This window comes from Sander lucioperca, chromosome 6 (assembly GCF_008315115.2).
Source record: "Sander lucioperca isolate FBNREF2018 chromosome 6, SLUC_FBN_1.2, whole genome shotgun sequence".
Taxonomy (NCBI): Eukaryota; Metazoa; Chordata; class Actinopteri; order Perciformes; family Percidae; genus Sander; species Sander lucioperca.
This window is the reverse complement of record NC_050178.1, coordinates 42,937,791-42,948,967: the sequence shown is the minus strand read 5'-3', so window position 1 is coordinate 42,948,967 and position 11,177 is coordinate 42,937,791. Positions and strand designations below refer to the sequence as shown.

The 11,177-nt window shown below is 41.3% G+C and overlaps 1 protein-coding gene across 1 annotated transcript in view; it reads left to right on the top strand.

The window, feature by feature from the left end:
• Positions 1 to 4,781: 4,781 nt before the first annotated feature.
• The window catches only part of LOC116036694 (dihydropyridine-sensitive L-type skeletal muscle calcium channel subunit alpha-1-like), a 31,259-nt gene continuing 24,863 nt past the window's right edge, over positions 4,782 to 11,177 (top strand). Inside the window, exons 1-6 of the mRNA XM_031280271.2 lie at positions 4,782 to 4,969; positions 5,699 to 5,804; positions 8,637 to 8,776; positions 9,133 to 9,275; positions 9,575 to 9,727; positions 10,872 to 11,077. Of these exons, the coding sequence (XP_031136131.2) occupies positions 4,782 to 4,969; positions 5,699 to 5,804; positions 8,637 to 8,776; positions 9,133 to 9,275; positions 9,575 to 9,727; positions 10,872 to 11,077 (936 nt within the window). The remainder of the gene's footprint in view (positions 4,970 to 5,698; positions 5,805 to 8,636; positions 8,777 to 9,132; positions 9,276 to 9,574; positions 9,728 to 10,871; positions 11,078 to 11,177) is intronic.

Below are 11,177 nucleotides of genomic sequence, written 5' to 3'. Positions count from 1 at the left end.
GGGAGAAAGAAGTGCAAGGAGCTAACCAAAGAGAGAGAGAGAGAGAGAGAGAGAGAGAGGAGGAGAGGGAGGGGATCAAAGTGGTCATTGAGGGGGTTCCCCAACAAAAAGGGGAATCATTCATTTACACTATGATTCCATCCATGACTATTTTGGTCATGGGTTTCATACACTTTCTGTAATAATACATCTAAAAGCAAACATTCTATTAAATGGGGGACCATCCGAAAATGAAGTCTTATCAAAGGGGGGTCTGTGGTCTAATTTGTGTCAGTTTGGGGGTCCTTGACGTGAAAAAGTTTGGGAACCACTCGTGTAAATAAGTGATTCAACGGGCTCTCAGAAGGAGACACTGGATACTTGATATTGTTTTTTTGGCACATAAATTGAAAGATTTAAAGTTAAAACTCAGCATACAAGCAGCTTCAATCTAAAAAATATATGTGTTGGCACTGGCCTTTAAAGGCTCATATGGGTCAAACCATGGCAGATACACACAGGCAGCTGCAGCTCGCAGACCAAGCACGTCTATTTAAAGAGCCTGAGAGAGGGGGGAGGCAGGGCCCCAGCTCTTATCTGCATTTTGACAGACTAAGATTGCAGCTAGTGATACGTAAGACACATGCAGCTTTTTGTTGGCAGTGTGGAGAATAAACTGCACACTGTGATTCTGGATAAGAGTGAAGAAGTAATGAAAAAGGCTTAATATGGCGTAATAGGAGTTGTCTGTTAACTTGCATGGAGGCAGAAGACTTTTTAGTATCTCACAGATATGTAACAGGGTATAGACGGACTGAATAACGCGGTCAGTATAAGTGCCAGCTGGCTAAGACGTGGTTGGCTTGAGTCCACATTCAGTATTCTCATTTGAAGACTCTCTGTCCAACAAGTCAACGTAAACGAGGATATGGGTGGTTTATTCCTATCCTCTAATACAGGGGTCTTCAATGTTTTTAAGCTAAGGACCCATTGACTGAAAGAGAGATGGAGCAGGGACCACCTACTACATATATTGTATAAAATGAAGTTGCATATTAAACTGGGCCTACAGTAACGTGTAGGGCAGCCTGAAGCCTTTATGCAAACGTTTTGGCATAGAAAGCTATTCAAATAGCCTAATAACTGTTGCCATGATTTTATAGTAAATCTTGCTTTAACATTAAACATACATGTGACACAGTGTATCCTTAGGATGAATTGTACCTGTGGATGGCCTTAGTGACTAAAGTACCTTATATGCCAGTAAGCAGTGGGGATTTATATTTGCTAATAATATGTTGGATTCATGTTAAGACTTTTTTTTTTTTTTAAACTTTCAAAAAATTACAATAATTTGGTGGCCCCCCTGCATTGACTGTGAAACCCCCCTAGGGGTCCTGGACCCCCTGTTGAAGATCCCTGCTCTAATAAGACCCACCGGAGCATTTCATAAATTAGCGCCCAAATTAGTGGTGGAAATACGACATTTTATCTAAAGCAGAGAATGTAATGTTAACAGTCACAATTTTAAACACGTCTTTAAAAAAGTCCCGGTTGGTGTAAAAGTTGCCTCAAATCTGCTTTCATCGCCCTCATTTTTCAATCATCTATAATTTTATTTTGTAGCCTGTGTGTTTTTCCTCTCTTACCGTCGTGGGTGAGAAGCAGCTCGTCTGTGGCATATTTGGCGTTCGCCTCTTCTTCTACGGTTTCCTCCTTTATCAAAACAACATCTGGATCATTCGGCTCCTCTGCAGCTCCTGTCAAAGAATCCTGAGGATAGAAAACAATAAACACACATGCCATTTATTGCCCTCGGGTCAAATTTGACCTGTTTACAAAAACTTTCTATATCAGAACTACGACAAAAGAACGTTGAAAAAAGTGACAAATGTTGGAAAAAGCTAAAAAAAAATGCAGGAAAAAAAATCGACAGAAAAAAAATTAAAAAAAGATAAAAAAAACCCACCAAAAACATCGCAAAAGGTGACAAAAACGTGTAAAAAAAATTGGAAAAAAGTGGAAAAAAAACATCGGAAAAAACAACCAAAAACTTGTTAAAAAATTTACAAAAACATAATTAAAGAAATGCCCCAAAAGTGACAAAAAAATGAAAAAAAAGTGACAAAAAATGTTAATAAAATTGACAAAAACGTCTAGGAAAGTGTAGAAAAAGAACAACAAAATGTTGCATGGTCAACAGGAAGACAACACAAGGGTTAACGTTGTGAAACGGTCGCAGTTTGGTTATGTTTAGGCACTAGAACTACTTGCCTCCATGCAAGTTAACAGACAACTACTATTACGCCATGTTAAGCCTTTTTCATTAGGCCTTCACTTTTATCCAGAATCACAGTATGCAGCTTATTCTCCACACTGTCGACAAAAAGCTGCATGTGTCTTACGTATCAGTAGCTGCAATCTTAGTCTGTCAAAATGCAGATAAGAGCTGGGGATAAAAGCGTCAATTAAATGACACAAAAGTAATGAAATGTACAAAAGTCTAGTCTAGTTTGGCCCAGGTTACCTCTGGGCCAGTGCACCTTAACATCATTCCCACCAAGTGTTTTTTTTCTTTGATTTAAAACAACAAAAATGACCCAACAGACATTATCAACAACTGTCTCTTACATTTTTTGCTCTCAAACAACAAAATAGACAAAATTATGTGTATTTCACATTTTTGGGGTATTTTTTTGCCCTCCTTACGCCTTACACCTGTCTCTTACTCTGAAGGAACTGTGCTTTATTAATTATCTTCAAACCAACCTAACCAAAATCTAACCCAAATGACTTACTTATTCACAGCATTGTATTTAAGATGGAAAGCTTTAAGGCTTCTGGTAGACACAAAGTAGTCACTGCACTCACACAGCCACTTCTCTCTGAGTTGTGGCTGGATCAAGGTCCACAAAGGCCAATTATTGTGTTGTCCAATGTTTTTTTTTTTTAGTTTGCAGCCACAAAGCTGCTTTGTGAGGAATGTCCTCGTCATTGCCCTCTGCCTCGTCCACGTCCTTTTCGTGGAACACCCTTTTGCTAGGCGGTTTGGGAAGGTGGATCATCATGAATGGAATGGCATCATGGAGACGCCACACCAACAGATTTTGGGGAAGGCTGTATCTTGCAGTCGTTGGAGCTCTGCCTGGGACATCCCCATGTGCTTGATTAGCAGTGTCAGGTCCTTACAGGAGATGTAGTCTCCATTCATTATCATTCCCACACAGGAGAGGAACGTCAGGACTTTGGGCGCCTTCTCCCTTCCCAAGTTCTTTGGCAGCCTGGCCATGCAGCACTCCATCCATGGCATGCCATAGCTCCTGTAGCGCCAGGGGCAGTGAGGGGTGGGGGGGCTTCTGGGGCTCGAGCACCGAATGCTATCTCTAAAGCCCCTGATCTTTTAGGGTTGTAAAATAGCTTTGACTTTGTGTCATTTCCCTTCAATCTCTCTGACAAATCAATAGAGCAAAAGTTCTATTACTGAGGAAATACTGCCATTCATTCTGTGAACTCTACTCCAGCGTAGTGTAACAAAAATGTATTTCAAGATTAGTAACAGACATGTTTTGCCCCTTTGTAGGTGGCAGCATTGACAATTAGTCATCATCAACATTTGTTGTGTTCTGATTTCAGAATAATGAAGACAATTGGTAGCCTGACAAGCCAGACCAACATCAAGATGTTGGGTCTGGGAACTCACCATTGACAGGGCTCAATCCGAGGGGGGGGGATAAATTCAAATTCCCTCTGCACGCAATACAATAGCACTACAACCAGGCAGGGAAGAAGGTAGCGGAGCTAGTTGATAGATTAAACTTTTAGACCCCCCTGGCTGCAAATTAAATGTGCTGCCGCTAGGGTGCATCTAGATTTCTAGGCTAGGCAATTGGAGAACAATTAGATGTTTTTTTTCTTTGACAACTATCATGTTTCCCCCCAAATGATGTACAGATTTGTAGGCATTCTATTATCAAATATAATGCCGTAAATAGAAAAAAAACATCTCCCTTCTCTGGGCTGAGCCCCGAATGTTTCCAACGTCTGGCTCCGCCCCTGTGTAGCGCTCCAGGTTCTGGCTGTAGCTGAGGGAGCGCGTTACCATAACCATCCGGGATGCCATAAACACACTCACTGCAACAACTTAGGGCTGCAGTCTGGAAACCTACATGGATAATCATAAAGCAGCAGCTTACAATGTGAGAAGAGCAGTAAAGGAGGCCAAAATGGACAACAGAAAGAAAGTGGAACTACAATTCCAAGAGGGCAATCCCAGAAGCATGTGGCAAGGTCTAGGCACTATGAGAGATAACAACACCCCCCCCCCCCTCCTTGTCAAGGGCTGATGACAGATTACCATTCAGTACCGTGTTATCACTCTTATAAATTATTTTATTTTTGTCATGCCCTGTACTTTTACCCCTCCCTGTCTAGGGCACATTCACTTTTAAAACATATCCTATACCCAGACTATATCTGTGCAAATGCCTCTTTTTTCACCCCGTGCCACAACAGCCATGCTCATTGTCTATATTTATTCTCTTGACCAAACAGCTGTTGAGTAAACCAATCCCTTACAAGTAGAGGGGACAGCTGCCATTCCACAGAGAGAGACAGAGAAAGAGAGGGAGATCAGTCAAACCATCAGAGAGAGCCAGTGTGACAGAGATGATTGAGACAAGTTGAGAAGGGTTACGGATGAATGGACAGACTTAGTCAACAGGATTTTGAAGTCTTTGACAGACCTTTTGGAATACCACCTTCAATTTAAAGTACAATTGGTTCAACAAACTCTTGAAGCCACAATGGCAGACAGCAGCAGTCCACCATTGTCGTCCTACATCATGGATGAGGAAACTCTGAAGAGAAAACAAAAGGAGAAGCTAAAGAAGCTGATGGCCACAGGAGGCAACCCGAGGCCTGCACGCTCTCTCCTCTTCTTGACACTGAGGAATCCCTTCCGCAGGGCATGCATCAGTATTGTGGAGTGGAAGTATCCTGCAGTAGTAAAAGGGCCTTAGTCAAAGGGGCGGCTGGATCAAACATGTTATGTGATTGTTGCTACCGCAGACCATATTTAATTTCAGTAATAGTTAAATGGTAAGGCCAGTTCAGACCAAAGATTCGCAAATTCACGAAACTACTTGCAACGTTCTGAAACCTGCCAGTTTAGACCAGACGCTTAAGATGTTGTATCACCTCTATAGCAATGAGTCCCGTACTTCTGACTTCAAATTTTCAGGCTTTTTTTTGTAGCTGTATTAGTATAGTGATAGTGAGATGCTTGCTACAGTTACATTTCTAGTAGGGATGAATTGGCGAAAACATTTTATTTTTCCGATTACGCTCTCTCTCTTCAGTCACTCGCTTACTCGACCATATACTGTGTGTTGCCCAAAACTCTGTCATTTCGACCAGTTGACCGTTTGTAACATAGAAACAAAATGGATTATGGATCATTTTATTTCGATTGTTTATAGCTGACTTTTCTGTTGACTGGAGTCGAGCTGAGATGGGCCAATTGAAATGCAATTTTTCACTGCAACGTTCTAAAACGGATTTGTCTCCTCGCCAGTCTTTGGTCTGAACTGGCCTTTAGATGTTTGTTGTTCTATTTGTAGCACAGCTGTAGGTGTATGTGTAAGTGTGTCAAAGTGTTGTTTAATTATCATGATGTGGGGACATCTAGTTGGCATGGAAACTTCCTATTAATCTCTTTCAGACCTTTTGAAATCATAATCCTCGTGGCCATCTTTGCCAACTGTGTGGCCCTGGCTGTGTACTTGCCCATGCCTGAGGAAGACAGCAACAACACAAACAGCAACTTGGTGCGTCAGCATGCCTGTGTTTGTTATTAAAATATGCTGTAGTTTAGGCCAGTGGTTCCCAAAGTTGGTACCCTGGGCTGCCTTGAGGACAGCCCATATATCATTGTTCATTTATTGTACGTTTTTAAAAAGGTTTCAACAAATAATATATAAAAATACAAATAATAAAATGCATATAAGAAACACATTGGATACATGAAGAAACAGTGCAAAAACACTGACAATACCAACAGTGCAAAATGCTAAACAGACAGAGATGTTGCCTATGCTAAGTGTGACTGTTCAGTGTGGTGATGGCAGTGGGGATGAAAAAAAAAACAGGACTTTGTAACGTCAACCTGATGGCAGTAACTGATAGGAGGGGGTGGGTGGTATTGTGTGATGGTTAGAAAATAAAATCTAAATTAGCATCCCTACTTCAAACAATTTGTTTCTTAGCACTTGAGCCAAGTTTCATGGGTTAGAAGTTGGGTGGCTAACGACTCTTTGCTGAAGCCCATAAACGTCCCGCACTCAGCAAAATAAAATGAAAAGTTTCCAGGCACCACCACCCACTTCTAGAGGGTCGTAAGAGATGATAGAGAGGGATTACTTTTATATTACTCCATACATCATTTTTTTAGGATAACACTGCATATATTCTTCAATATTCTTGAAGAACAAACATTTGTTAGATAAACACAAACCTTGTCCAGAGGCCTGCACTACGAATCCAGATCAACATGCCCTGGATTGATTTCAGTGACCCGGCTTCAGCTAACCTAACAACCGCGGTCCCGCATAACCTGTGTCATGACGCTGGTTAACAACTACTTCAATCAACCCAGGGTTTCCCAATCCAGCGATGCGCACGTTCACATAAAAGAGGCGGTGTTTGCACAGCATGACCAATCGCAAACATCTACCAGAACCGCATATTTTACATAAGAAGAGCAAACTATAATTCTACATAAATATGAAGAAAACAGTCACGGTTTTACAGGCAAAACGCAGGAAGGAAAGCTGGCAAAAAAAAGCCGATGCTGTTATGCGTAAATCACAACGCTAATCAATATCATTTCCTCATCAGTCAGGCACAAGATCTGACCATAATTACACTTGTGCTTTCCATAAACTGTCGTTGCTTTAGGCTTTTATTTCAGTTGCAACCCTGGCAGTGGTAGGCGATCGTGAGAGAAAATAAAAAATATAAAAACATAATTCAAACCAATGTGTGGCATTTGCAACACATGGCTCAAGAAGCCGACAAATAGCCTATACGTAATTCCCTCCGCTGAAAATCTATATCTTTCATAAAAATACCCATCAGGGAATGTTAACGTGGTTGTCGGTCTCTAACTGTTTTAACTTTTCTGAGCGTACCTCTCTCTCTCCGCGCACCGAGCTCCACCGGATCTTCTAAGAACGGTGACGCCGTTATCAATCGAGTATTAATTGGTCAGTAGGCGGTGCTTTTACACTGGTTGATCTCTAATCTTCAACATAACCTGCTCCTGAGCTGGTTAGGTGTTCAGCATAAGTTACCACAGAGATTTAACCTGGTAAAAAGTGATCCACCGTCGTGATACACAAAACCCTGGGTTGAACCTGAAGTTACCTCGTTAACGCCAAATCTTGCTTCGTAGTACAGGCCTCTGGTCTGCAATGATTTCCTAATCGTCTGGGACGAGTTGTGATCTAGTTGCTGCATTAACTTGGATCTCAGTGGGACAGTGGTGCAAGCACCCGCTGCTTCAACTTTACAGACATGGCTTCAAGTCTAAAGCCCTATTCGCCCGGGATTAGTATCATCTGGGGACCTTGTGTGAATTAGAAATTAGCCCCCTAAATCTGAGTTTTGTGTGGCGCATTAGCACGGGATAAGCGTAGCCTGTGATTTTACTCAAATTTACTGACTTATCTGTACCCCAAGGGTTGGTTACCTGGAGGCATGCAGGTCTTTTGCGGGGGAATTTTTACTTTACAAATTACAGACATGAATGATTCGCACTGGGATAAGATCACAGACAATCTCCGTAATTATTACAAATGACTAGAGGTCACGAGGTAATACTAACACTGTGCGAATATGCCTTTATTAATGATTTAACTCTCTTGGGCTTTAAGTGGCCAGTATCTAGAATGCCTCCCTCTTAAACTTGATTTATGGTTCTGCGTTGAATCTATGCCGTAGGTAAGTAAGTAGGTCCGTACGTGTAGATACAGACCCTACGCTGTAGCCTTACGTGTATACCTCCCCAGAAATGTAACTACACGTTACCTTACGTGCAGCCTTATGTGTATACCTCCCCAGAAATGTAACTACATGTTACATTTCGTTGTTGTTTCCCGGAACAACGCACAGAGAGCAGAAGGTGATGGGCAAAGTTGACGCCTCCAGACTAAGGACAAGGATCCAAGGACAATGTTAGGCTCATATATCAGTTTAAATCTCCTGAAGGGCACGGCCTGTGTGGTATGCATTTAAAATAGCTTCTTCTGGAATGGGAGAGGCAATACATCATTGGAGTGTGAGTTTGTAAATGACATGAATAGACAGGAGTAGATTTGTGTGACGTGCAACATTAAACTCTCATGAAGAAATATAAGTAGGGGAGGTGATTTCACTACTCAACCAACAGTTTAAGTCCTAGTACAACAATGGAAATAACTCAAGAACTTTATAGCTTTATCCTATCACAGTTTGACATGTTTTATTTGTATAAATATATCATAATGTTGTCAATAAATTATAACAAAACCCTACGCATGAAATAACACTACTATAAGTTATTTGACGCCAATATACGAGTAACACAGATTCAAACAAAAGCCACTGTTGTTGTTTTACAGGAAAGCCTGGAGTACATCTTCCTCATCATCTTCTCGATAGAGTGTTTTCTGAAGATTGTTGCCTATGGATTTCTTTTTCATGCAGATGCATACTTAAGAAACTGCTGGAACATTTTGGATTTTGTTTGTGTATCCGTTGGGTAAGTTGATAAGTTGTGTTGAGCCCACTTAGTTCTTTAGTTCAGTATGTTAATGTTCTGAATGGCCATATTAATATAGGCAATGTTTATGTTGTCTCATTACTTTGCAAAAGAGTGGTGTTAGGAGCATGAAGGCTCAGTGTTTCTGTCTGCTCATGCCAAGAGGGTCCCTGGGTTTGATGGAGGACTTGGTTCCATTCTCTTTGGATTTTGCAAATAGTCAGGGAAGATGTTCCCTGCTTCTTACAGTGTATTCTGGGAACTATGAATGTCCAAAGCAACTGTGTTGGCAACCATCTGATATCTTGATATCAGAGAAAAAAAAAAAATCATGTTTTCTGTTTTTATCTCTTCAGCTTGTTCACTGTGGTTGTGGATGCCATTAACCATATCAGTGGAGTGGAGGCTCCAGTAGGAGAAAAAGGTGGAGGCTTTGACATGAAAGCTCTGCGGGCATTCAGAGTTCTCCGACCACTTAGACTGGTCTCTGGAGTCCCGAGTGAGTAACTGCTCTGGCGTTGAATCAGAGACTTTGCACAATTAAACAATATAATTTCATCATGCTGTAACAAATAAAGTTCATTTTTGTTTTTGTTGTTATTTTATTCATAGTAGGAATAAAGGTTTATGTCAATGTTCTACAGTCATGTGGCAGCCAGAGGCAATGTTTTATTTCACTACAGTTATTAACTGTAGGGGATTGATTGCTTGCTTGGTGAAAACCTATTGTGTTGTGGTACATGATTTTTTTTTTTTTTTACAAATACTGATTTGATATATTTATGTTTTCCCCCTCAGGCCTTCAAGTGGTGATGAACTCCATCTTGAAGTCCATGCTGCCTCTTTTTCACATTACCCTACTGGTCCTTTTCATGGTCACCATTTACTCCATTATGGGATTGGAGCTCTTCAAGTGCAAAATGCACAAGACCTGCTACTACACAGGCACAAGTACAGTATGCAGCACAACAGGGTTATATATGGCAGTAATCTAACTATAAATGTGTGTGTGTGTGTGTGTGTGTGTGTGTGTGTGTGTGTGTGTGTGTGTGTGTGTGTGTGTGTGTGTGTGTGTGTGTGTGTGTGTGTGTGTGTGTGTGTGTGTGTGTGTGTGTGTGTGTGTCTGGCTGTCTGTCCTTTGCATATCTCGAGAACTGTTTATCCGATCTACTTCACACTTGGCACGTGTATTGCTGGATACCCAAGGACTTGCCGTGTCAAATGTGGTTTCTGCTTGCACTGGTCCATTACTGGGATGAAGTTTAGTTTACAGCAGTTTAGTACAGCATTTGAAAACTTCACCTAAATACTTTCCTCTTTTGTATGGGAAGGCTGAGACCAGAACACTGAGTGCCCCTGAATTTAAGGATAAAGTTTAATTTTTGCAGATTCAGTTTGTAGCCTGTAAACTATCCAAATTGTTTCAGATTAGACAAGGTGTATGAGGTAGTGAGGACACTGGGCTAGCAACATACAGAAGGAGATCATCAGCGTATTGGAAAATCTTCTGTGTAATATTGCTCCGTAACGCTTGTCACTGACGGACAGATGCTGCAAGTAGTTCTATTGCAAGCGGGAAGAGTAGTGTGGAAATCGGTGCCCTTGGCACGTACCCCTGCGTAATGGAAAGCATTTCTAATGTGAGTCATTAGTGTGGACAGATTGCAGCATTGGCACTTTGGGAACAAATGTATGTCACAAATGTACTATCTGACAGTAGAAGAGGATTGAAGGCTTGGTCAGATATTATAATTGTAATAATGCAATTACATAAATATAGTAGAAAATGTGCAGAATCCTAAAAAGAGAGTGTATGAACATACTCGCTTATGATTAACAAGTAAGTTTCATGGAATAGATAGATAGATAGATAGATAGATAGAAAAGTGATCCCATTCAGTTCCATCATGGTGAAGTTTATACATTTTCATTTTAGAAGTAAAAAGCACTGGTAGGAGATTTGTACTCTGTACCAATACTGAATTTAGGTGGAGTTGGCATTGGGAGGGGAAAAGTCAGATAGGTGCTACAGTACCATGTGTACAATACATGCACACAAAGATCAACCTAACCATAACCCTCCCCTGGCCTTCAGATATCATTGCTACAGTGGAGAATGAGAAGCCAGCTCCATGTGCCCAAGCAGGAAATGGTCGGCGGTGTACCATCAATGGCACAGAGTGTCGAGCTGGGTGGCCAGGCCCAAATCAAGGAATCACCCACTTTGACAACCTAGGCTTTTCTATGCTGACTGTCTACCAGTGTATCACCACACAAGGTTGGACCGACATCCTATACTGGGTAAGCTACAGAGCATATCTCTGTTGACGTTTCATTAAATACTAATGAGTTTGAAACCTGGAGCCAAGCCAGCCATCTACAAGATGAATCATGACCATAA